Below are 27,431 nucleotides of genomic sequence, written 5' to 3'. Positions count from 1 at the left end.
CTGTGGCTCTCTTTCAGGTGTCAGAACTGGAGATGTTTACACCTCAACGTCCAGACTGCAAGCCAATCAAGCTGACTAATTTAACCATGTATTTTAGTGACTCCTCAAACCATGCCAATGAAAATCATCCTCTGGCATTATTGGAGACCTTCAAAGACACTGAGAGTTCTTCCCAGGTGCAGCCGGAGCTGGAAATGCTTACACCATGGTCAGGTCCATAAATACTGGGAATTGACACGCTCTGGGCTCTAAACACCAAAATTAAAATTCATTCTGCTGATTTTGTTAGCAGTCGCATCATCAATAAATATAAATAACCAGTTCTATTGGCGTTCCAGTATTTAGCGACTATTCAAACCCTTCTCGTGAAAAGCTTTCTCTGGCATTATTGGAGATTTTGGGAGAATCTGAGACCCGCGCCCAGCTGCAGTAGGAGCAGTAGATGTTGACTTGTCTTATTTAACCATAAGTGTGTGTTCATGCTAGTGTTTGTTACCTGTCGGGGTGGTACAGGTGCTTGTGTGGCTCCTCCAGGTCCCAGCGTTGGCATTCCTTTCCGCTTTCTGTGTGGTCCATGGGTCCTCTGTAGTCCTCCCCATTACAATGTATGCACTCCACTATACAACCATCACACACATGCATACATACAATCAACATTATTTATTTCATTATTCAAATAAACTATTTTATATGCACATTTTACACACTTACTTGAAAAAAAAAATCCCTAGAAATGATTTTCAAAACCTCATTTACCTCATCTGTTGGAGTATGCATCTGGCTTAAAATTCAAATGTGGCTCTTGAGCACAAGAGTTTTTCGATTTATGGTCTTTAGGAAAACTAAATCACATTTAATTGCATACATGTTAGATCACCACAGTATTTTCTAGGCTACACACCATTTTGTAATAAAACACCTCTTGTTTCTATGGCATAGATTTGACTGTATATACACACACACTTCGAATCATTTATTAAGTGAGAGAGCCATGAAGGTGCCGATTCCTTCCATGTACGCAAAGCTCCCATTTGTTGCACGCTGACTGCTCCATGCTGTCGAGTGTCAACAACACGGCGCGTGCAGATTAGAGGCAGATGTCTGCGGCGTGCGTGCGTTACTTTCGCAAGCAAATTGTGTGCCTTTGAGGAGAGCATGTTTCCCATTAAACAGGGGTGTCAAACTTGTTTTCATTGCCGGTCACATGGTAGTCATGTTTGCCATCAAAGTAGGGTTGTAAGACAGGGTTAGGGTTTCAATTGAGGGCTTCAAGCCAGGGTAAGGGTTCCCAATAATGGTTAAACGTGGTGCCCATAGTTTTAAGCACCAAATCAGTAGCCCCCGCGGGCCTGTGCAACAGTGATGGCACATTGTGATTTCCTAGGAACGCTGCAGAAGTGATCATTCGAAAAAGTAAACATTGGTAAAGATTTCTAGAAGAAAAAGCTTTGTATATTGATATTGATATGTATCTGCATCTTAAATATTGTGGAAAAAAATCAAAGTAATGAATATCATTAGATGGATGATAAACATTATGACATTATAAGTGTGTATCAAACTGGTAGCCTTCACATTAATCAACACCCCCAAAAGACGACTGGTTAGGGCTTCAAATTAAGGATTCAAGACTGTATTGGGGTTTCAAAATAGAGCTTCAAGTTATGGTTAAATGGTTATAAGACAGGTTTCAAACCAAGTTAGTGTTCTTAATAAGAGCTTCATGCTTGTATTAGCGTTTTAAAGAAGGGCTAACATTTGAAATGAGGGTTTCAAGGCACGTTTAGGGGTTCTAATAGGACTTTCAAATGAGAGATTTGTAAAGTTCAGATGAGAACTTTCACTGGTTATATTATCTTTAATGCTTGCTATACTAATAATAACAACTAGGAGAATGCATATTCTCAGTTGAACTATTTACTGAATGCCAGTAAAATCAAGTACACAGCAGTGGAGCCTCATCTGCTGAATGCGGAAGAAGGTCTAATCTATTCAAAAATAGTCTCTACTCTTATACTGTCTTGGCCGCCCACCTACACGGGGGACGGCTCAGCCTAGCCCATGTGAAAGTGTATGACTTGATGGTCTTAACTGGTTTCTGCAGATAGAAAGGCGCCAAGCCAGGGCAGGACACAGCGACACAACGGCCTAGCTCAAGTCACCTATCTAATTATTAAGAGGCCTAATCTAATAGATTTATGCCAAGGTTAGGGTTTGAAATGAGAGATTCAAGCCAGGATTGCGGTTTCAAGTTAGGGTTTCAACTTCAAATCATGGTTAAGATTTAAAACTAGGGCTTTAAGGCAGGGTTGTAAAATAAATTAGGGTTTCAAATTAGGGTTTTAAGCTTGGATTTGAGTTTCAAACAAGGGGTAGCATTTCAAAATATTATTTAAAACAATGATTAGAGAAAAGTAGGGTTTCAAGATGGGGTTATAGGTTCAATTGGGGGGTTCAAGCCTTGCTTAAAGTATCAAAGGAAAATGAGGGTTTTCAAGCTTGGATTAGGGTTTCAAACAAGCGTTAGCATTCAAAAATAATATATAAAAAAAAAAAAAATTAGATAGTAGAGTTTAAAGACATGGTTACCTAGGGGTTTTAAAACAGGTTTAGGTTTTCAAATTAGGGTTTTCAAATCTAAACTCTGATATGATATGATCTGTCTGATATTGTCTTGGACCTCACAGCTTCTCTCTCCTAAATTCCTAAATGTGTGTTTTTGCATGTGGCCTACCCTGAGAGCACTGTGGTATTCCGCACTCCTGGTGTCTGTGGCGCGGGTCGGTGGTGAAGCACCACGGTCCGACGGTGGAGTTATCCGGGTTTCTACAGTAGTTCTCCCTCAGGTCCTTCTTGCCGAAGCGCTTGGACATGAATCTGTCGGGAGCAGAGCAGCCGTTACGCAAACACACACCACATGTGCAAGAGAACATCTGCAAGTTGTTTGTAGGTAGCGTGTGGAGAGAGGTCTTTGGGAAAAGAAAAACAAAACAAAACCGAACACACGATAGGCCACAGCGGCCGTCGTCCCGAGCAGTCGGTGTCCTGTCATCGTGAGCGGAATGCATACGTCACTACCACGGTCACTTAGAAGCAGAGGTGGCATAAGTTGTCACTCTCTGTACAGAGCACTTAAAACAGAAAGGACTATAAATGGTGCTTCATTTATATAGCACATTGCCACCTTACAAGTCCCTCAAAGCACTTTACATTTTGACTACTGAGTCTTTCACCTACTTACTGATGACACAGCATCAGGAGCAATTGGGGATTCAGATCTTGCTCAAGGATAATTCGACATGGTCACAATGGCCGGGGATTGAACCACAACCTCAAGAATGGGAAACAGCCACTCTACCACTGAGCCACACCACGCCAAGCACCAACATCAAGCATCCATCCATCTAGCATGTACACAATCATGTTACATAACTGCAGTTAAAATTATTCAACACAAAACACATGAAACTCACGATATAACATACTTGCCCAAAATGAGATGGGTAAACAAATACTGTATATGCACACTAGCACTTTACGCAAATAACATTCCAGCATTAACTGACTTAATAAATTAGCTAAAAACAACAAAAAAATGTACTTTACTTGTGTGTCTCTTCAGCTTAGGCAAATTTCCAATCGCAAGAAGCTGGTGCTTTTTAGACTGGCCCATAAAAAAAAACTATTTCAGCCCACATCAATCAATTCTCTTCAATTGGGCCAAGGAAGAACTATCTTGTTATTGAAAGTATCAGTTTTCAAATGTAGGGGGTAAAAGTAAAAAGCTGCCAGAAAAATAAATACTCAAGTAAAGCACAGATCCCTGAAAAATTTCTACCGTACTTAATTAAGCACATAACCAAATTACAGTATTAGCACTTGGTTACTTCCCACCACTGAAGAGACAACAAGCGAAACAATTATAGCGTTTCATGAGGTTGCAACGGGAAGAAACGTAAACAATGAACTATGATGACAGTGACTCATATATTCTCCATCAGGACCGCACATGGCTCGGGCCTCCAGAGAGCCGTACGGTGAGCCAAACAGTGTTTTTCCAAGTGATGACGGAAAGACCATTTCTAAACTGGTAACGTATTTAACCCTTTGGAGAAATGTTTCCACATGCCATCTGGATAGGTCAGTAAAATGTCTTTGCTGATTGGCTAGGTAGGAGAAATAGCATGCGTTGAGTCATTGTGAGGGATGCAGATCAATTTTACCGCAAATTAAACAACATTTTTGTGTTCTGTTACATCATTCCAATACACTTGGTTAATATGTGGATATAAACTGGGTCCTAGGTTTACTACAGAATATGAAATTTTGAGGTTATGACTGGCGCATAACGAACTCGCTTGAACAGCGGCATAAGAATACGTGTTAACATGCCATAAGAAGGCGCACTCAGGAATTGCCATACTTATCGTTTTTCTTTTTTTTTGTCCTGATCTCTGCAGTGACAATTTTAAAGCCATCTGCTTCAATTTTGGGGGAAGTCATGACTCATTGTAAAAATCGGATTGAGCTGAAATTACCAAAGCGAAAGTGTACCAGTTTTAAAGCCATCCTTGTCAACGTTTCAGAGATCATTTCACTCAGTCAGTGCAAGAACTCTGCTGATTTTGGGTCAAAGTCGTCATTACCATTTGTATTCTAGCGGTGGCAATTGTCAAATGTGATTTCTTCAGCAAATGCTCGCTGGACGACGAGCTGCAGCACTCTCATCGACGACTCGTCTCAACCTGGTTTTGTCATTTTAGGTATTTTCCCTCCACTGCAAATTGGCTTTGACAAAGAATGCACGCATAGAATCCCTCCTGATGACTCACTAGAGTTTTAAAGAATTTCATCATAACACAGTAGGGAAACAATGTTTGACTCCTCATTTCAGTACAAGCTTCTTTATTTGGCTTGTTTTATTTTTACAGGGTATCCTATTAGAAAAATGTGCTTTATCTGGGAATGTAACTCGGCGGGGAGGTACCTCCAGCTTCACCCTAGGCTGCTAGACTCAGTCCTGTTCAGTGCTCACACACACACATCCATATGTGGGCAAACAGAAACCCTGTAGCAAGAAGTGATGTGAGCACTTTTGATGAATGATTGCACCCCGGGAGCTCTTACGCTCTTATATCGTGTACACAAGCACGCGTTGCTCGTAGCCTACAGACACTAACAAGCCAAAACAAACACAACTATATAAATATACAGTATATGGTTCTTACTTGTGTTCATGAGGAATAGGGGAGGCCCAGGCCTGGCACAGGATCCCACTGACTGTCACCGACCTTCGACCCCTGTAGCTCTCACCGCTACCCGTGATGCATTCGCGAACAAAGTCTGGAAAAAAAAATAGTCTGAATATTTACGGGCTTTAATGAAACTAATGTGTTTGTGTAAAGACTTTCCACATGTGTGTCATGCCGAGTTTTTTGTAGGGCGTGTGGAGTTTCCACAGTTTACACAAAAGGTCGCATAATGACACAAAATGAAGCATAATGTGCTGCGACAACAACATCGGTCCTTGTCCTTCCCTTGTTTACCTCTCAAGGGAAGTCATCTTAACAAGGCTAAAAATACCTCTGGGTTGTTTTTTTTTGGTCAATTTCAACCAATAATAGCAACTGATGTCGACATCTTGATAGTCACCTTTCTTTTGATACAGTTGGACGTTCAAGTCGTGTTGCGTCTGGACGACGGGCAAGTTCCGGTCAAAAGACAGCCACTGGCATTTCCTGTTTTGGTGATCATAGAGGAACGCTCTGGACACAAAAACAAATGAGGTAGTGAGAGGAGGAAGAAAGAGGAACAGTGAAGCATACAAGGCAACATTCTACTCAATTATCACCATTGTTATATCATGCAACGCAATTAAGAGAAGTCCGCTTAAGTTGAAAGACACCTGAGTGAATACCTGAGAAGAACAAGGCACTCTTGAATTTTATTTTATTTTTTTATCATTAAACATAGGCCAAATTATTTTCAGCCTGTCTTGCAGGCGTGTGAAAATAATTTTTTTGTAGGGTTGCAGATCCATGAATCCTGCAGACTTTTTTGTAAATTTGACCCCAAAGCTAGTTTCACTTAGCAACATGGTGGGGTTGTTTATCATGAGTTGACACAAAAAAATTAAGAGAAAAGTCTCAAGAAGCCACATACGAACATACACAAGACAGTTGTCATTTTGCTATAAAGCGGCCATTTTAGAGTCATTTTGGCCATTCTGGGGGTCCCTCAAAGAATACATTTTACAAAATATAAATCGAATTACTACCAAATTCAAACAAATTATTATAGACACAGAGGTGACACTAAAGTGGCATGGATTGCAGATTTCGTCATTACGCGTGGACGATGCATTGCAATAATGGTGACTGTAAAACACGGAACTCAGTCACAACTTAGAACCTGTACACAAAAAGACACAGGTAGTCTGTCATTTTGGTATGAAGCGGACATTTTAGGGTCATTTGGCCATTTCCAGTATCCCTTCAAATAGGATTTTTTTTGTGGATTTTTTTCTCAATTGCTATTAAATAATTGTTGCTTTTTTTCATTATGTGGGTGGATTTTGATGGTTGTTGGAGTTTGATGATTCACAAGAAAACATGAAACTCTAAATCTCCTGAAAGTCTTAAAATTCAGCCTCAAAGCCACTTTTACTTCCCAACATCAACATTTAGTTAGAATGTCTATCACATAATAATTTAAAAAAATCTTACGAACAAATGCACAAAAAAAAAAAAAGAAGTCTTGACATTTTAGTATGAAGTGTCTCTTTAGGGTCAGCTCCATAATACAGATATTACCTGCAGGTGAAAGGGAGTTTTCTGTTGCGGCTGCAGGTTCGAGCACACTTGGCCATGGTGACCTTCCTGCTTTTGGTCAGGTGGGAGGGGCTGGGGGATGTGACTACCAGCCGCACGCCGTCAGTCCTCTGGTAATCTTGCAGTGCATTTCTTCTCTCCTCTGACACAAAGAAATCACATACATTATGAATTGGACATAGCATTAAGTACAATCAATGAGAATCAACATCAATATTTGAACTAATAATGCAAAATTTTGGCTGTATTCAGTTGTCTTTGGTTTAATATTGTAGTTGTACGATGTAGTGGTGTGCAACTGTGTGCATCATATTATGAGCTGCTGCTAATATGAGACAACTCAATTTTACAAACATATTTGGTGAGCCTGTGTCCAAAATGGACCATGAATGCGTCATGACAATGGAGTACAACTACAAGTGGATAGGATGACACTTCCAACTGTCACATTACGTGTTAAAGTATAGTATAGTATATTGTATGTACCAGACTGATGTGACAGACGCATACTTGCAGTTCGGCACCTGTGGATTCGCAAATTCACTGATTTTTTTTTTCAGTTTTTTTGTTTTGTTTTTATTTGTTCCCCCACCCCATTTTCACTTGAATTGAAGAACATTGCAAGATTAAACAATTAAACAAAATAAAAATAAGACTACTTCAAATCAAGGATGGACTGATTGCTGTGCTTATGTCACAATCATATAGACATTTACAGAAACTGACCAAAAATGTAGTTTCTTTGCATGTCAATGAACATGTGTTGGCATAAACTAATCATTTTGTAGTGTGTTCTTCCAGAGTTGATTATCAGACATTTTTGTTTGGTGGTGTGTTTTGAAATGTTTAGAGTAAGAAATGTGTACCTTGGTTGAATATATTTTGGGAAACACTGCACTACATCAAGATACAGTGGTGCCCTGAGATACGACTGCCTTGACTTATGAGCTTTATTTTATTTTGGGTCAGACCCCTCCGCTAGATGCCAGCAGCAAACTTCATAACATCTGGCAAACATCAATTTACATTGGTTTCCTTTAAGTGGAAGAAGAATATCAGTTGGTGGCATAATGCACCACTTAAGATGGTTTGCCCATCGCCACTAAATCCACCAAAAGAAGAACAAGGAATGCCAATATATAGGTAGGCCTACAGTTGGCATTTTGTGCTTGCAATTTCCACCTTTGCTAGTCATGTGTGGTGCAAATGTTACATGTTGTGTTATGCAGTACGATATTGTTGAGTGCAATTTTTGTCTATATGGGGGGAAAAAACATGCTAACTTTGGTGTTTTGCCAGGAGGGTTGGACTGACTTAAAAAAAAAATACAAGAAAATGATTAGGCAAAAAGTATTGAAAAAATGATTAGGCAGTTAGCTTAACGGTGAAAATGAATTATGACAATAACAAAAACATTTTTAAAAGTCATAAAATGTTGTTGCTTGCTTTTGAAAGTTTTTACCATGACAACGTAAACGTGTCATTTTGCTGAGTGACACAAGGTAACCCGCAATGACTCACAGCCCTAATTAATTACTTACATATAGAAGTTCGTGTCGTAAATCATCACTAAAGGCTGATACGCGCACACGTACGCGCTCACACGCAACTATATACAGTGACGATGACGCATGCAAATCAATGACACAAAGCGGTCATGAGGAGTCAGAAGTTAGCTTCCCCTGCTGTAACACATATCACAAACACTCACTCAGGTGTCTTCTTGTGTGTTCATGAACACACGTTTAACGTACTTACACGCACGTGATGTTCCTCTTACTCGGGGGCATTTGCTATGGGATGACCACAGCAATTGGATTCAGGATAGAAATAAATAAATCTAACTGGACACACGCCTCGAAATTGTTCTTGGCAGGTTGGAGGATAACTGAGTTAGTTCACTTAGTCCTGCGTCACAGCAAGAAAAAAGCAACCTGCGGTCAAAGTTACCTGAGTAGGACAGCACGGAGAGAATCAGCAGTAGCTTGTAAATCCACATCACGATCCACGTATCGTAAACCACGTACACATAAAAAAAAAAATAAGCACTGATAATCAGAGCGAGATAAAAGAGACAAAAAGTGCAAGAAGAATATTCCGACGCTCACTAGGAGATGTTGCTTCCACCACTGCGCAGAGGATGCGTCTCCTCTCCTCCAAGTACTTCTTCCTCGGCTCCCTCCTCCTCCTCCTCCTCCTTCCCCTCCTCCTCCTCCTCCTCCTCCTCCTCCTCCTCCACCTCAGGCTTCCCTCCACTTCTCTCGCCCACCCCATTAGCTTCTGATTTCAGCCTTTTTAATCCTTAGCCAAAAAGTCATATTGCAGTGTGCGGGCGGGGGGACAAAAAAACTGTCCCCATCATCTCATAACAATCATTTTTGAAAACAACATTTACTGATTTAATAAATCCATCTATCCATCTTCTTAACCGCATGTCCTCACAAGGGTCGTGGGGGTTGCTGGAGCCTATCCCTGCTGGCTTCGGGCAGTGGGCGGGGTACACCCTGAACTGGTTGCCAGCCAATCCAGGGCACACAGACACAATCTATCCACACTCACAATCACGCCTATGGACAATTTGGAGTGTTCAATTAACCTGCCATGCATGTCTTTGGAATGTGGAAGGAAACCGGAGTACCCGGAGAAAACCCACGCAAACACGGGGAGAACATGCAAACTCCACCCAGGATAGCCGAAGCCCGGACTCGATCCCACGTCCTCTGCACTGGAAGGCAGACGTGCTAACCAGTCAGTGATTTAATAAATAATATACATATTTGATGGATGGATTTACTGTAACACAATAATTCACGCTTCAAATTAGGATAACTCCAAATGACAAATAAGTACTATAAGGACTCACAATTCCCAATTTTGTATGAATACATGCAAGGCGGAATATGTGGGGAACTATAATTTTTGCCCCAAATGACAAGAAACAAAATTAGGACTCTTGCGGAATTTGTGAGGCACAATAATGTTTACCCCAGGTCAAGTCAGGGTGTAGAGACGGTTGTTCAGTAACCAGAAGGTCCGCTGTTCGATCCCCGCTTTCCCCAAGTCATGTGTCGTTGTGTCCTTGGGCAAGGCACTTCAAACACATTGCATCCAGTGCTACTCACACTGGTGTATGGAAGGTGAGAATGTTTGGAGGGGGCGGGAGGGGCCGTAGGCAGCGACGCATCTGACAGCCTCCCCCAGGGCAGCTGTGGTTACTTGAGTCGCTTACCGCCACCACAATCTGAATGTGTGAGTATCCATTCCATTGTAAATCATCTTTGAGTGTCTAGGCTATATAAATCCGATGCATTATTATTATTAAAGTAATATTGTATGTATGTATGTATGTATGTATGTATGTGTATGTGTATTGTATGTGATATGTCGATTTTGTGGGACACAATAATTCTTGCCCCAAATTGAGAAAAACAGCACTCTAAAGTCTACGAATCAGGGGTGCTCAAGTTCGGTCCTAGAGAGCCCCTATCCATCCTGTTTTCCAGGTTTCTCTCCACTAACACACCTGATTTATGATCAGGATTGTTATCAGGCTTCTGCAAAGCTTGCTGATGAGCTGATCATTAGATTCAGCTGTGCTGCAGGAGGGAAACATGGAAAACAGGCTGGATAGGGGCTCTCGAGAACCGAACTTGAGCAGCCCTGCTCTGAATGATATGACAGAATTTGTGGGGTGGGTAGAGATATTCGGTACCATTTTATTCAAACATAATACCAGTATGACTACTCAACTCTTGAGTAGTCACTGATACCGATACGGATAAGTCCCACTATTATTTTTTAAGCATAAAATTAAAAACATAAATCATAATTTTAAAGACAGACCTTTAAATCCCAATATTGCACTTTTCCCCAAAAATGGATGAAATTAAATGGCAATTTTCTTCTAATTTCTAATTCCTGATCATAAAATGACCACAAGAGGGCCTTGTGATTACCGATGCCTTGAAATACGGCCAGGTATCTGCTCGATACTCGACACCTGATATCGATACTCGCCAATTTATAGTGGGTCCAATAATTCTTGTCCCAAATTAAGAAAGAATAAAAACACCCTCAGAACTCACAACTTCCCGACATACATGCTCAATGGAATTTGTGGGGCATTATGTTTCTTGCCCCAAATTACGAAAATCACAATTTTAAGACTCTGCTTGGTGGAATTTGTGACGTGCTGTAATGCTTACTTCAACATCTGCGAAAACAGACCAAGAATAGTTTACAACTAATGGGAACTATGCTCAACAGACTTTCGCATTCGGCAAACATGACGAAGCTTCTTTCTGGTTTCGGTGAGTGAAGGAGACTTATGGCAGGAGAGCACCTGAAGAAATATCTCTTAAAATGTCATTTGTTTTACCCAAGATGTGTACAAGACCTACCAAAGTTGACCATATTAGATCTTTAGGCTTCATTTGCGTCCACATATGCATATCATGTAGTGTACTATGTATAAATAAATGCTATGGGCTACATACGTTTAACTTTTTCCCCCAAACACAAACACAATAAAGGAAACAATAAAAGTTATTGCTGCATGCACAGAAAGTCCAGAAATGTGTTTTCCCGTTTGATTAAGGATACCAAGCACATCATAGTGTGGTCACAATGTTTGCCCCAAAACAATAAAAAAAAACAAAAAAACGTTATTTTAGTGACTTGCAACTGACGAATTATGTTATGACATGCTTGGTGGAATTTGTGGGGCACAATAATCTTGCCCTAAATGACGAATAAACTATGACGGACTCACAACCTCCCATTTTACCTCTATATGAATACATGCATTGCATAATTAGTACTGAATATAAAAACTATCAACTTCCCAAAGGTGTTTATGCTACTGCTTGTCTTTCCATTAGTCCTAATATGAAGTGAGGTGGTTATAGGGGGGTGGGGTTGTTGTGCTGGATGAAAACATCCCAATACGTTGCCTGAGTGCCATCTCTTCTGCCACTGATGACAGCTCGAGATAGCTGACCTTAGTCGCAGGCTAAGCGTCCATCACATGATTACAAAATCTAAGTGAGGGGTGGATGGGCGGATAGATAAAGATGTAGGTGGAGACACTTTCTCACTCAAGTTCACCCTTGCTCAAGTGACTAATGTTTCTGCTGCTTCCTGAAAGGAGTCGCTGGCAGCAATAAACAAGTGTGCATGAGTCACACATTTTCACTGGAGCATCTCCTTGGGTCTCCATTTTCATTCCACGCAGGACAGGAGCATTGAGGTTGCGTTTTTTTTTTGCAACTGTTGGCCAATCAGATAGATAACAGTGACGTCACGACCCTGCTTGGCCTGCGTTTTTAGAACCACCTCTGAGGAGGTGCTGAAAAACATTTTCAGTGTCACTTCACACGCCAGCCCCAAGAAAAAGAAGGAAAAAAAATCTAATAAAAGCGATCACTCAGGGTCAAGCAAGGCCGTTTCGGTGTGGAACTGGTACAATGGAAAAGTGACTTATGTGAAGATGCTTAAGAGTTTCATTCATCAAAAATACAGTCTCCAGGTCTTTTCACACCCAATTTTAATTTTTGGGAGGCTTTCACCACAAGGACGCGTGCAAATACAAAAGCACCCAGTGCAACCTTGCCCATTTTTAAAGTACTTGCTACAGGAGAAAATTTCCCGCCAGTACTTGTCCTATTTGATGCACCTTCAAACATTATTGCTACAGCGCTCTTGAATTGAATATTTTTCAAGGCCGTATCTTGGCAAATTACCAACTTGTGCGTCGGATCACAACGTGGTGTTTCAACATTGCAATTGTGCAAGTCCTTTCCTGTGCATTAATAATTTAAACATGAGCATATAAATATATGAACAACTGTTGTAATTACACTTGTGATAAAGAGAACAATTCACATAATTATACCACCAAAACAAAACATTGAACAAAAGAGCAAGCAAATGACAGCAGTCAAACCAACTTACCTGTTATGCTTACATGTTCGAAAGCATACAAGAAAAAAAAACAACAGTGTAAAGTTGTAAACAAAATATTCTACGACACAAAGCGCTGGACGAAGCCAGGAAAAAATCAGTTAACAAAAGCCGCTTGCAAAGTATGCAAGGAAAATAAAGTAACAAAAATACACCCGAGGGCTGTAGAAACGCACAACGCGAACAAAAAAAAACAAAATACAAAACGAGCTATACAAAGCGGATAAACTTAAAGCGACGTGGGAAAAACACGTGGATACCAATCACTGAAGCGTAAAGCTGAGGAAACATAAAAAAAAAAGACTCAGGCAATAAGCAGAGTAAACAACAATATAAAACTACGGGTTAAAAGACTCACGTGAAAAACTGGAAACAAGAAACAAATTTAGAGATAGTAATTCGGAAAACAAAGTCAGAATAAAACGACGGCGAGGACGTAGCAAGGTCAATACTCTGACAGGGAGTGTGGGCAGTTCCAGTCCTTATAAAGTGTTGATTAGTGAATGAGAAACAGGTGCAATGCAGGAGGACACGCCCCTCTACTCAATCAGAGACTAAAATTAAAAAAAACAACGCAATGAAAGCACAACCATAACAATTTTAGAACATAGAAACATGCGATGATTAAAACTGAGTGAGACATAAAAAGAAACAAAAGCAAGCTAAAGACTTACATCAGCAATTTACTAGCCATTGTGTGATGACGTCAGGAAAATTGTCACTTACTGCTTCTTCTTGTCCAATGCCACAAACACATGAACTCAATTAGATGACAACCATCATATCGATGCTACATCAAAGTGTTTTGATCACAAAAAGATGGTCAATGCCAGCTAGTCGGTTGGTGGCTTGCTAGTTTTGCGAGAGAATATAACTTAGGAGTGTGTTTTACTCAGTACTTCTCCTAAAGTACAAATGGATGGACTCAAAATACACATCACCTGTTACAGAAGAATCAAATCAAAAAGTTTTGGCCATAAAATGTGATCAATAGCCTCCCAACTTGTCTCGTGGCAGCTAGCCAGCTAGCACAAGAAGTTAAAATAGCAATATCCATCTTGTAATTTAGGGACAACAGGGGAAAAGCAAAGGGTGTCAGGGTGTTTGTAAGAAGCGCAGGAAGTGTAACAAAAGTGCAACAACAACAAAAACAAAGACACTCCTGCTAATGTGCTAATGAACCTTTTCTTGTGTGTGTGTGTTTTTTTTTTTTGTATGTGTTTGCGTGCGTGTTGCGGTTAGCGATGACAGAAGACGCAGATGCAGTAAACACAGATACGCCGTGTTAGGAGATCCTGTCGTTTAAAACAAACACACGCGCTTCCTGTTGTCCAGGCGCGAGATTGAGGCCGCTGCTCGTAATTGAGCTGTGCTGACAGTTACGGTAAAACGAATCAAACACACACCCGCACACACACAACGCTTCCCCGACAAAAGTTTTGTGACATAACTTGTGTCACACTGTACTTCCATTTTGTTTTTCAGCATTTGTCATATTCGTCTGAGCATATTTTTGTGATTCACAACATGAGACAGAATTCTACTGGAAGAAGGTCTTCAACTAAACTCTCCAGCAATAATCATTGTTACCACAGAGTACAAAGAATACTGTGTATGTCAGTGAGTATAAGCCATATTTGTTATATATTAACTTTGACGAGTAGGCTATGCTAATTTCCGTTAGCCCTTTTATAACATTTTGCATTATATGTTAGCACTAAGTTAGCTGAGTTTTGTTAGATGAAATGATATGGTTTGATTAAACATCCATCCATCCATCCATCCATCCACCCATCCATCCATCCATCCATTCTCTACCGCTTAACCAGGGTCAGGTTGTGTGGGCAGCAACTTTAGCAGGAAAGCCTGAACTTCAATTTCCCCAGCCACTTCTTCTAGCTATTTTGGGGGCGGGGTCCCAAATAATTCCCAGGCCAAGGTTTCTAGGAGGTTTAGGGTTAGGGTTTTTTAGTTTTTGTTTTGGGTGGCTGGAATGGATTCATGGCCTTTCCATTCATTTCAATGGGAAGAAGATTAGAGATACAAGCATTGTCATGAGCATGATCACAGAACACATTAAACTCATATCTCAAGGCACCCCTGTATTTGTATTTCCTATGGGGACAACATTGGGTATGATTTGTGAGATTTGTGTTCCACGGTGTTACATATTGTTGTTATACAAGCTCCGTGTCAAAAAAATGATTTTCAACCCTGACATAGTTCACTTTTGTGTCACTTGTGATGCTTGCTTCATCAATCACAGGTAACCAATAGGAAAAAAAGTCTCATCCATCACTTATGTAGCTTTTACACAATTGAACAATGTTGCCCTGGGAATAACTTTTTCATGAGATACTTTCAATCATGGACAAAACGTCGACATTGCAGCCTTTTGTCCGCCTTGTGCTTGTGTTTATAGGCGTCGACGTGAACCGAGAAGGCAGAACATAGGAGGAACAATTAGTGGACTTTGTGTATCCCTGCAAAGCCATAACTGTTTAAAGGGCACATCCTTTGGCCCCCCTGACCATCAGCAAGGCGTCACGTGCATCACCATTGTGAAGCGCACTCAACATACAGCTGCCCTCCAAACCATGCTGGGAACTGAAATGATCATTTCTGGAAAAACAAAAACGAATAGGTCACGTTTATATGGACACTTTATGGGACAGTATAGCGAAAAGGAAGTGTTTGCTTCCATTGTTTTGCAGTCTGTTTATTTGTCCCATAAAGCTTCCGTCATTTCTGTTTGGGCCGGTTAATAATAAGAGCTGGAAATGCATTTGTAAACTTGAAATTGCCTCAGACTGGGAATTTGAAAATGCATGAATGAACGAGGACATTAAGTCCCTTTGAGTATGTTACCCCATATTATAAGCGACGCTCAAATACTGTACTGCAGGAAGACATCAATGCAATTGGATGCGCTCAAATCAATTATTTTATCAGGCTTGTGTTTGCTTTTCATGCCATTTGTATCTATTTTATTATTCATTTGCAAGGAGTAAAAAAAGTGCATTAGTCATCTGTTTATATAAGTGAGGGCTGGGCACTCATTTGTGTTCAAGGGCTATAATTTAAAGTAAATGAAGTAACCAATTATTTAATAGGATGAAAGAATTTTTAAAAATTAACAAAATCATGAACGCAGATTTCAGAACAGATTGGTTAATAATTAATCCGATCAAGCAAATGCTTGTATGTAGCCCTGAGGCCACAATTTTGCCACCCTTGCTTTAATGCTAAGCCTTTTACAAATTTTTTTTTTTTTTTTTAAGGGTGGGTGGAGTTGTGGGGTGAGTTGAAAACAAGCAATAACAGGTTTAGCATGCTGCAGAATATGAGAGAGGCTGACTGGTTGACCTTAAATGCCCAATGGAAGCCAATAGCAATGCCTTACAATAAAACAAAGGCAAACGCCATCCTAATGCTGCAACTGGGCTTGTCCTGCGTGTGTTCGAAAGATAGCGAGATAAGAGAAGCAGCCCAGAGGACATGAGCGTGAGCGCGAGGATGAAAACAACCAGCTAACCTGCGTTTCCTCATTTCACATCTGCTAACAGTCAGCATTGTGTTGTCTGCCACTCGCTGCTAATTCGCCCCCGTGTGACTCATGCCTGTGAGAGGCCCTCAGGACATCATTCAGGGTTTCTTCATTAATTCAGGCTTGTCATACAGACTACTGACTATCTCACTCACACACAACTGAAAGTGTGTCTCACACGTGACTGAAATGCGTTGAAATGTAACATTTTCATACACACTGAAATGCTTTCTCACTACTAACATGCTTTCATACACACCACTGAAATGATCTCACTTCATCACCGGAAATTCTTTCTCTCTCCCTCTCCCTCTCTCTCTCTCTCTCTCTCTCTCTCTCTCTCTCTCTCTCGCAGGCGCACGCATGCACACACTCAAACATACATTACTCCTAAATACTCTCATACATATTACCGAAATGCTCACATTCACACACACACTTGTACTTATATAATTGTGAGAACATCCATAGACATAATGCATATCCAAGCCCCTTCACCTAACCCCAGCCATCAAAAATGATTGCCTACAGTCCTTATCCTAACCTCAACCATAACCCAATTCAAACCTAAACTCTAAAACCAAGTCTTGACCCTCAAAAAGAGGTCTTGAGTTGTGAGGACAGGCCAAAATCTTCTCACTTCACAAAAATGTCTTTAATCTCTTGGTTAAAGACGTATTTTGGTCCTCACAATGTAGTATGTAGTAGTACACACACACACACAACCCTAACCTAACCCTAACCCTAAGTCTATCTTTGTGGGGCCATCTCATTGACATAATGCATTTCCTAGCACCTTCCCCAAACCTCAACCATCAAAAATGATTGCCTACCCCTATTTCTTACCCTAACCTCAACCATAACCAAATTCAAACCTAAACACTAAAACCAGCAAAATGGCCAAATGTTGGCCCCACTATGTAACAAAAACAAGACCACACCCCCACACCCCCACACACCCACGTAAAATTATCTCATAAATACGACTGAAAACTCTCATACACACAACTGAAAGGGTTTTGTACATACTACCTAAATGCTTTCACTCACACGCACACACGCCACAAAAATCTTACAAAACACTACTGTATATGTTGCCATTCACACGACTATATTACTCTTGCTGTGCACTGAAACATTCTCCTACAAACTACTGATTTTTTTCACCCATCACTGTGTACTGATTTTCTTTCACTGATCTACGCTACGGAAACAAATCCTCTCACGCGCACAACTGACATTGGTTCTCACATCCTCTTGACATACATTCATATAATACCTGTATACTAAAATATGTGTTTCAATTGTGTGTAAGAGCATTTTAGCAGTGCATGTGAGTAAAAAAATAAATAAAAAAGCCTGGTGTGTGAGATCCTGTCATTAGTGTGTTTGAGAGCAATTCCATTGTATGTCTAAGAGCGGTTAACTTGTGTGAGTGAAAGGCAATCCCAAATTATTTCTCCCTGAGGGTGCTAATACACGGCGGGCTGCGCACACACACTTGAAAAAGGAAAAAAAAATGTCTGCAAGTTTGCTTGATCCAACGTGTGTCCGTGTCAGAACTCATACTTTTAATGAACTCGTTGATGGCCGAATTGGCTGAATCAGCTTGGAGCGCGGCTGAACGATTTGACAGACATCCAATAACCTAAAACATGTACAAACACGCGCACGCACAGAAAATATTTTGAACCAAACTGTCTTGATGAATTACGATTACATTTTCTGTCGACAAGCTCTCGTTGTTTAATCGCCATATTAAACCCTGCTGAATACAGAGAAATGCATCCATAAATCGGACGCCCTGACAATCTAACACCTCACGTTTACGAAATAAAGCCTGAAACATCAAAAAAATAAAAAAAATAAAATCAATTTCCACATGTTTTCCAATTTGTACCACATTTTAAATAACTAGCCACAAAGATCAAATATTCCCTCAAACAAACACACAATATGATACATTTTTGCAATTAGGGTCACATCACAACTCCTGGTGTCACAAGATGGGCGAGTTAAACGGCCACTTTGGTCAGCGCCATTTTCTACTCAAACTTCTACGATTATTGTTTTTGGGTCACATCAGTAACCCTATTGAGTTTCGGTACTGATCTGAGGAAGATAATGGGTGAAGATGGGGGTCAAAGGTGAGATCCACGGGAAGGCTGGCCTGTTGATTTGTCACTCCTTTGCCATAAATTGATCTTTAAACATCCAAGCAGCACACATGCTACAAAGAAATCCAAATACAGGATTTCTATGTACATATTTCCATATTTACAACATTGCCAATGTATGTGGCAACTCCCCATAATAAATATAAAATATGTAGATGTGAATTTGAACAGAAGCAATAAAAGGCCACCTGCACTTATAGGATTTTTTTTATTTTACAAAGCATTGACCTCAATGCTGGTGGCTAAGCTGAGGTCGGCCTGCTTCTGTCAGTTAAAAGAAAAACAAAAGAAAAACAAAGCATGCCAATTAAAATTTTCATTCGCTCTGTCGTGAACAGATTTCAGGGAAGTTTATCCAGACGCGGGTTGATTGCCCCCAGCCAGGGTCACGGGGGCCGAGGCCACTGAGAGCCTTGCGGCTAAATTTAGACTCGCACCATCGCTACGTTGCACCACAGATAGCGTTTGTTAGTGTAATCTTCAGCCAGGCATGCTTTATTACAATCCAAATAGTGTTGATGAACTTTTCGAAGTTGGGGGTTAAGCATGCCATGTGCTTACACCCGCTCATTTCGCTGGAGTCAGCGTCAGTCGCGTGTGTCACTTCCTGCAATTAGCGGAACAAACGCCGAAAAGAAGATGCTCTTTTGACCTATGCGGCAGTGAGTCACGCGGCTGCAGCTTCGGGGTGAAGTGTTCTTACTTGAGTGGGCCAACATTGTGCTAAAATAAGCACATTGCATAAAAAAGTTACTGGTGCAGAGGAACATAAAACTCTCTTAGGTTGTCTTTGACATTGAAAAAACAAAATGGCCTGCAATGGATGAGTCACGTTATCATTGGCCCAAAAATGTCTATTATGTGTCATTTTAACAGCTGTTGATGAGTTCCTGCTGTTGTGTAGCCATCAATTACTAATTCGCACATCAGCCCAACAGTTTTGTGGTCTGGGTTCAAATCTGGGCTCGGGACTTCCTGTGTGCATCTTCTCCCTGTGCTTGCGTGGGTTTTCTCCTGGTACTTCCTCGCACATTCAAAAACATGCATGTTAAGTTCTTGCCTTCAAGTAGTGTTCTGGCCGACACACTAAAGTGAAGATCCAACTTAACTTCACGGCTACATGCGTGTCCTGACTACACCCTGAGTGGTCCATTGATGAATAAAAAAAAAAAAATGGGGGATTTTTTTAACCCCAAAATTCTACGGAAAACACTGGTTATCATTCACTATAGGTTTTTCACGGAAAATTGGATAAATGCGTAAAAAAACAACCCAACAACAAACAGAATAAATGAGGAAAAAACAAAATCTGAATATACAAATCTTCAGGTGCGGAACTGCGAATTTGTATTGACTGATGTTTTAAGTTGCAATATCACCATTCACCACTAGATGGCAGGCATTTAACTAGTTGCGCTTACACCGGGTCTTATACTGCCATAGACTACAATACGAGTAGGTCTGTTTTATTTGTTATTTTTGCTAATTTTGAGTGATATGTAGGGCAAACATTGTACATCGGCAATATTAGTTTTGAGTGAGTTAATTTTTGTGGGAAAAAAATATTGCACTTAATATTGATTTCTTGTTTTATTTGTCGTCCTAGAATGGGGAGGGATGTTTGCTTCAATCCGTTTGATATTCAGTTAGGATAATGGATGGATATTTTGTTATGAAAGTATATTAAAAGCACTTTTGCAGATATTTTGTCCATATTTTAGATAGGATTTTTGTCATACATCTGATTACGAAGTGCGGGGACCGATGTAGCCCCACAACACTAATAAAAACCCACATAGCATTTATTTTTGCCCATTCTTGGTGTAGGCCTAATACATGGTTTGTCTTTAAATTTGGGGTTCCAAATAAGGACGAGCTGTAGTAAGATCCGCCACCGCCGCCGCTTTCCCCGCGTCTGTAACTCTTTAAGTCAGGCATGTTAAAGGCTATGACCTTATTCTCCGTTTACAAGGATATCCCCTTACGAGCTGTCTTCTAGATGATCACTACAGAGCAAACGTAGAGAAACCTCCCTGTCGGATACATCTCCAAAAGAAACAAACTGTCAGAGACAACAGCACTTCAAGCTGCGGCCGTGCTGATGCTTAGATTGGCATTGCATTAGATAGGAGAGTGCAAGGTAGGAAGATTGTTGTCTACGTTCCAAGACAAAGGATTCCAGGAGAAAAACAGTCACATTGATATTTGTCAAATTAAAATGTTTTAATTAGAGTGGACATAATGCTTTTTTCCCCACAATTTAAAACATTCCCCATTAATACCTTATTAGTTCTGTGACACACTTTTGTTCAACTACCCCAAAGATCAATAATTGCAGGACAGTTTTTACACTTGTTTAACATTTTTGAAGGGGCGGAGCTGTCTTATTCAAATGACTGCTCACTTGGCCACCTCTATTTGGAGCAACAGCTTTCATCACCATGACGACCGGGGACAAAGCTACTTGATAAATTGAAAAAAAGAGAGCGCAAACGTTAAATAGAGGCCCTCACACCATTTAGACAATAAACGCATCGATCACATTTTCACTTGCGGAGTCAGCACTTCTTCCCCAGACTTAGACGTGTCAAGAAGTATTGTGTTAGCTTAGCTTTTGGCCTTGGCATAACAGTTCTTCTGTATTGCAATGGGAGGAGAAAAATACTAAAATAATTCTCATCTATGGACACATTTCAAGAAATTGGCAACTGCAAAAAATATTTGTTTGGTTTATTTGGGACCTAATCACTGCATTCCAAGCTATTAACTGATTAACTGTCAAGTACATTTTGTAATGGGTAGGAGTAGAATTCCTGTGAAATTCAGGTTTTTAAACCACTGTAAAAACAAATTCCGGTCATTGGCACTGGTTATCACTTTGGATTTGAGGTCAGCACAATTTGTGAGTAGCAGATAAATATAAAAATATATTAACCGACTTTAAAGGGGGATTATGAAAAAGGTCTATTAACATTAAAATGGATGTGACGTGTGATGCTGCCAACAATGAAAAAAGGTCAGAAAAGGCCATAACAATACAACACTTTTATTGTGAATATATTATATTTGCACAATAATCAACACCATGTTATAAACATTTTTAACCCTTTCTGTTATTTTTCTCTTTTATACAGTAAATAGTGTACAAATGTATACAAAAATGTATTCAGGCTATAGTCAAGTTCCACAAAAGAGTACATCATGTACAGTATTAAAGCACGATCAGATATCATGGAGGAGGAGGAGGCTTTCGCATCAATAATGATCCTCCCCGACCTCCCTTCTGGATTAAACACACATCAACACTTTGATAAACAGGCATCACCTGCACACGTAGCACCGGCAGCTCAACACGAAGGCAAGGTGGAGAGAACTTGAACCCTCAGAAGGCACGCACCTGGTGACCACGATGCGGATTAAAACGGAGAGGTAAGGCAATGCTGGATGATCACTGATACTTCGTCCTCTCACGTTCTCTCCAGCAGGCCCTGATGCTGACCGCGGCGGCGCTCGAAACACAACAAACAAAAAAAAGCTCGACCCGGGAACTTTGCAGCGTTTTGGACGTACAGGCCTTAAGCCAGCGTCTGCTTCACAGCACTTTTAATAGAGCGACAACAAAGAGGAAACAGGCAGGAAGAGGAGGAGGGGAGGGAAAACAAAAAGACGGTCATGTTTGATATTAAGCTCATTCACAAGTCATCTTGGCTCCTGAGTCGGGTGATGCAGAGAGAATACAGAAAGTCAATTCAGTGAAATGTTAAAGCATGAACTTTCGGCTGAAGTGGATCCAGGAGGAAAGTGCATTCCTCATCTTTTCTTCACGTTTTGGCGCTTAACACGTTCTCACGTGAATTTAGTAGGGACTTGCACAAAATAAATACGATTGAGCACTGTTCGGCTACGTGCCAGCAAAATGAACATCACAAAACAACTTGATATCGTGCTATTAAATCTCCATATTTTCCCCAAAAATATATTTTGTTATCATAATTGCTCCAGACAGCACAAGATTGATATTCCATCCATCCATCCATCCATTTTCTGTACCGCTTGTCCTCACAAAGGTCACAGGGTTGCTGGAGCCTATCCCAGCTGGCTTCGGGCAGTAGGCGGGGTACACCCTGTACTGGTTGCCAGCCAATCGCAGGGCACACAGAGACGAACAACCATACTCACAATCACACCTATGGACAATTTGGAGTGTCCAATTCACCTGCCATGCATGTTTTTGGAATGTGGGAGGAAACCGGAGTACCCGGAGAAAACCCACGCAAGCACGGGGAGAACATGCAAACTCCACCCAGGAAGGCCGAAGCCCGGACTTGATCTCACAACCTTTGCACTGGGAGGCGGACGTGCTAACCAGTCAGCCACCGTGCCGATTGATGCCATTTAAAAATAAATAAATAAATAAAAACCTTCTGGGGTTTTAGTTTCAAACTCCAGTTCTCTAGGTGGCAGTGCTGGACATTACCGAGTGGGTTCCAACTGCAAAGAGGAGCGACCACTACTTAGACCCAATGGAAAGGGACTGTAACAATCCGCACCAATACGCTAATGGATTTTTCCCTGATTTATGCACCACTTCAGTAAACAGTTTGATGAAAATGTGTTTGTAGCCAATTCTGATAGCTAAGTAACTAGCTGCTATCCAAAAACTAGGATGTCACTTAGGGGATGACGGAAGATGTTAAATACGGACAGAGTGTAAAAATGTTTTCAATTCTGGAGGGCTACGGACAGTTTGTACAGACAGTGATTCATTGATTCAAACGGCATCAACTAAATCAAGATCCTGATAAGCAACAAACCAAAATATATCAAAACCTGATTTTGAGCTTTGAGGGAGTAATAAAGCTTTGCCGAGTGCTTTTTGCTTTTTGTTGAGGTATTAAAACCACGGAAACACACATTGCATGAAATCCTACAGAATTTTCACGAGAATTGATTGGTGGGCCGCATGGTTAGATCAGAGCGTTCCAGACATCACTAGGTGCTACACCGGAGAATTATACTAATTCATCGCTTCTTCAGTTGCCCCCATTTCCACTGCACATGACCAGCTCGGCTCCACTCGCTTAGCTTTGAGGCTGTCAAATCTAATTCCAGAGGAGACTGAGGGCAGCTGCAGCAACGAAGAGATTGTGGAGTATAACACCACTGTGGCCAAAGCCTAGGCAGAGCAACAGGATAAGTTCGCCTTAGCATTTTTAGCATTTTTAAGCAAATGCTTGTAATCCCGGCTGACCAGGAACTGGAGGTAGTACCTTGTTTTCGTCACTGGTAAGTGTGGGTTCTGTGCAGCAAAAAAAAGGTGGTGGGGTGGGGGGTGTATTTGGGGCATCTGGAAGTGCAACCCCAAAAACAATTTTTGTTGTCAGTTCAGGTCAGCAGCACATAGTCAATTGCTTTTGAGCTTCCCGAAAGGACTGTTGCCCTTATTGTTTTGAAACATTATGAAAAGGAATATTGGCATTTATTTTTTTCTGTATTATTTGCTGAAAAAGCTTCGCTGTCCCTCTAAAGCCTAAGGAATGCACAGAAGCAAAGTAAAGAGGAATTGGTCACAATGAAGTCGTTGATGTGATACATCTCAACTGACAGATTAACATGTTGGGGTGTTGCTAAGTTTAGCCTGGGTTGTTAGGAGAATCTTCTCTGCAAATGATCGTAATGCACACTTCAGGTGCAATTTAAAAAAAAAAAATTAGTCTGTGGCCTAAGATGTTTATTTTTTGAGGCAATGTTGCAAGATGACTTTTAAATGACAAAGTGTTTGGGATCATAATTTACGGTATAGTTAAGGTTTAAACAAAATTTTGGGGGGGGGGCGTGTTAAGTACATGCTTTTTCGCGATAGGGCTCAGTTTACAGTATTGTCTTTTGCTTGATATGAAGCACACGTCTCTACGATACAACACTGAGTTAGTAGCAAAATGCCTGTTGAGCGGGTACAGTACATTTTTAAATACTCAACAACAAAAAGAGTGACGTGATGTGGGGATTACTCGCCCTTGATACGCAATCAATACAAACAATCGCAACAACTACACAAATCAACGCTGTCAGTGAGCACACAATCTTGAAAACAAAACAGAATTAAAGGGTTTGGTTCGCGCTTACCCTTGCACCTCGCAGGAAAATCATTTGGGGGTGCAGCATGAAATCGAAGCAGCTGAGCAGGGTTAGCGTTGAAAAAAAAAATGAGCGAGAAACCTTTGGCATCAGAAAATGAAGACGCCGAGACTGCGTAGGGAACAAAATAACACCGCATTTGTCAAACCATCTTCATACGGTCCTGGATGGCATCCTCCCGCTCCTGACATGACGCCTTTGCTTCTTCAGAGCGTTTTTGCTGCCTCGTTTCCTCGACATACGCTAAGAGTCTTTCTAGCCGCGTCGGTTTAGACGTTTGCAGGCGTCACGAGCTTGGCGAAGGCATGCCGAACCACAGCAGCAGAAGCAGCTGGACAGCGAGCGTGGCCCCAAGGCTGGGGCTCAGGCCGGTCCCGCCGCCACAATCAGAGTCGTCTTCCTGCGGGGGAAATCCTTCGTCAGTTAGATGCACAAATGGTACGACAACAAACTCTACACTAATGAAAATTAAATTGCGTGGGAATGCAGAGATATTCAATTGAAATAATAAATTGGAGATGATGCAATGCAAATGATAGTTAATACTGCGCAAATATTAGACTCTTAAGGGGATATTTTATGGAAAATAAATGAAAATGTAAATTTTTGTAATCTTATTTAATGAAGCACTGTAATTTACACAAATATACAGGATTTTTTTTCCCACAGAGGCTAAAGAACATATGTCTTTTAAATTAAATTGTCTGGCTACATGTGTTGCTGCATTATCTGTGTTCAAATATCCGTTGCTTGAAGGGTTATAATGCCGACAGATTGAGGCTAGTTTTGTTAACCAATCTATTTTCTTTTAGAGCATTTTTCAAATCATGTCATCTATTCAAAAAGAGCAAATTTTGGAATTCTGCAGATTCATCTGTGGTGCGGTGGTTATAGCTAGAGGTGGTCCCCAGGTTACGACGGCATCTACATAAGAAATTTCAAGGTTGCAAACGGCGAGCAATGAACTAGTTTGCACAGCGACATAAGGATATGCCTTAAGCGGCACACAAAGGCAAAGTCCTTTCTACTTTTCTAATAAAAATGTATACAATAAAAGTAACAGACCATAACGTCCTAAAATATAACAAATGTAATTCTCTGCTCTAAACTGAAAACACTCGTGTAGATTTTTTTAAATGCTCAATTGCTTTAGTTTACTGCCCTCAGCCCGAGAGTGTTTACTGTAGTGAAGTTGTTTTTGTGACCTGTTTGTTTATTGTTACACTTGTTCCGGCAGTAACGAGGTTGAAGTTCATCACGACCAGATGTTCTAACTAAAACCAAAAGCATTCATGCATGCGGCCTAAGGTTTTGTTTCAAAAGTAGGTCGGGAAATACGCTGACATGAACCTTTTAAACCCTACGGTGACCTTATCCCAATTATTAATATGTAGCCTGTTAATAATATATTAGTAGTAGGGGAAGGACTACTAAAAAAGCCTATGAAGAAATAAGGCTTCTTAGTAGGTATTACTGTTTTGGTTAGCAATAGAGTTCAGCAAAGCAAAATCCTATTGTCTATGAACAATACGGCCAACTAAGTGAGGTAATATACAGTACCTTCCCGCAACTGTAACTGTGTGCGTGTGAGTGTGTGTTGGGAGTTTTCAGGAAGCTCTGGCATGCCAGCAGCAGGCTTGAAAAGGTTTCAGAGTGGCCTGGATTCAAAAGGCAGGAAAGCCATGCGGGGCTTCCTCTGTTTACTTCAGTGACACAATCTGTCTTCCTATGAGGAGCACAGCTAAAAGTAAAGTAAGGTAGAGATGGAAAGATGAGAAAGGCCCACTTCCTATTTCCTCTTTCGGAATCCCAGGACACACTCACAGACATCAAGTGTCCTGTTCTAAGAAGCTTAAAAAAAAAAAAAAAAAAACAATGAAAGGCAGGGCTAACAGATATGACACAATTTTTCAGACCAAATATTTAGACAGCGTATATACACTATAAAGTCGGCTGGTCAGGAACAATATTTTATCCACATTCCTCCTTTGATTTTGTCAATTTATGCTGGTTTATGCAGCACATGAACCGCATCACCCTTTTTCTTTCTTTGGTGGAATCCATGTTAATGAATTGAATGTTAATGGGTGTGAACAAAGCAGCTAAAATATTCCTTCCTGAAATGACGTTCTATGCAAAGCACTTTATTGTTAGTGAAGCAAATCTCCAAGTGTTACATGAGGGAAATGCATCATACAACTACTATATTAATATGTTTTTTAATAGGTAATTAAAAGGCAATTACATTTCTATTTTAATAATTCTTAAATAATAATAATAATAAAAATATCCACACGTATTATACATAATTCATGCAATGATAATATAAATAAAGAAATACTATAATTATATTAATCACACACATCAATTCAGTAAAGTTCTTGGATAGGAATACTATTAATAGTATAATCATTCATATTATTTAGCATTTCATTCATAAAGTAGCAAATATCGGTGTCAATAGTTAAAAAATACAAACAATGATGTAAAAAATATATATTAAGCATAAATAAATAAATTAAGAGTTGATTTGCATTTGTACTGTTTTTAATTCATCTAAAGTATTTCATATAATAATAATAATAATAATATTAATAATAATAATAATAACTTTCAGTTTAATAAAGAAGAAGATTACTTTTTTGTTGAAGCCTCTAGCTTTAAGGTTTTATACACATTTGACAGTATGTTGTCCTCACAAGGGGAATATAGGTTAAAATTCTTAGCGCGGCAATAAACAGACATGACCTAAAACATTCATTGGAATATAACTGCCAT

The 27,431-nt window shown here is 40.3% G+C and overlaps 2 protein-coding genes across 3 annotated transcripts in view; both read right to left on the bottom strand.

Moving 5' to 3' along the window:
- hgfb (hepatocyte growth factor b) overlaps nt 1-8,971 on the bottom strand; it is a 30,188-nt gene extending 21,217 nt beyond the window's left edge. The window contains exons 1-6 of the mRNA XM_086074781.1: nt 8,781-8,971; nt 6,813-6,972; nt 5,653-5,765; nt 5,229-5,343; nt 2,735-2,877; nt 497-617 (exon numbers count right to left, since the gene is read on the bottom strand). Coding sequence (XP_085930907.1) covers nt 497-617; nt 2,735-2,877; nt 5,229-5,343; nt 5,653-5,765; nt 6,813-6,972; nt 8,781-8,829 — 701 coding nt within the window. The 5' untranslated portion in view covers nt 8,830-8,971. The remainder of the gene's footprint in view (nt 1-496; nt 618-2,734; nt 2,878-5,228; nt 5,344-5,652; nt 5,766-6,812; nt 6,973-8,780) is intronic.
- A 12,574-nt stretch (nt 8,972-21,545) lies between these two features.
- Nucleotides 21,546-27,431, bottom strand: part of LOC147175612 (voltage-dependent calcium channel subunit alpha-2/delta-1) — a 91,110-nt gene continuing 85,224 nt past the window's right edge. For both annotated transcript variants that reach the window (XM_086072718.1, XM_086072717.1), the window contains one exon: nt 21,546-25,053. In XM_086072718.1, coding sequence (XP_085928844.1) covers nt 24,940-25,053 — 114 coding nt within the window. In that variant the 3' untranslated portion in view covers nt 21,546-24,939. The remainder of the gene's footprint in view (nt 25,054-27,431) is intronic.

The sequence above is a fragment of the Leptonotus elevatus genome, chromosome 4 (genome assembly GCF_054856555.1).
Source record: "Leptonotus elevatus isolate MCC_2025b chromosome 4, RoL_Lele_1.0, whole genome shotgun sequence".
NCBI classification, from domain to species: Eukaryota; Metazoa; Chordata; class Actinopteri; order Syngnathiformes; family Syngnathidae; genus Leptonotus; species Leptonotus elevatus.
Note: the sequence above shows the minus strand (reverse complement) of the source record. Positions and strands in the feature narration are given on the sequence as shown.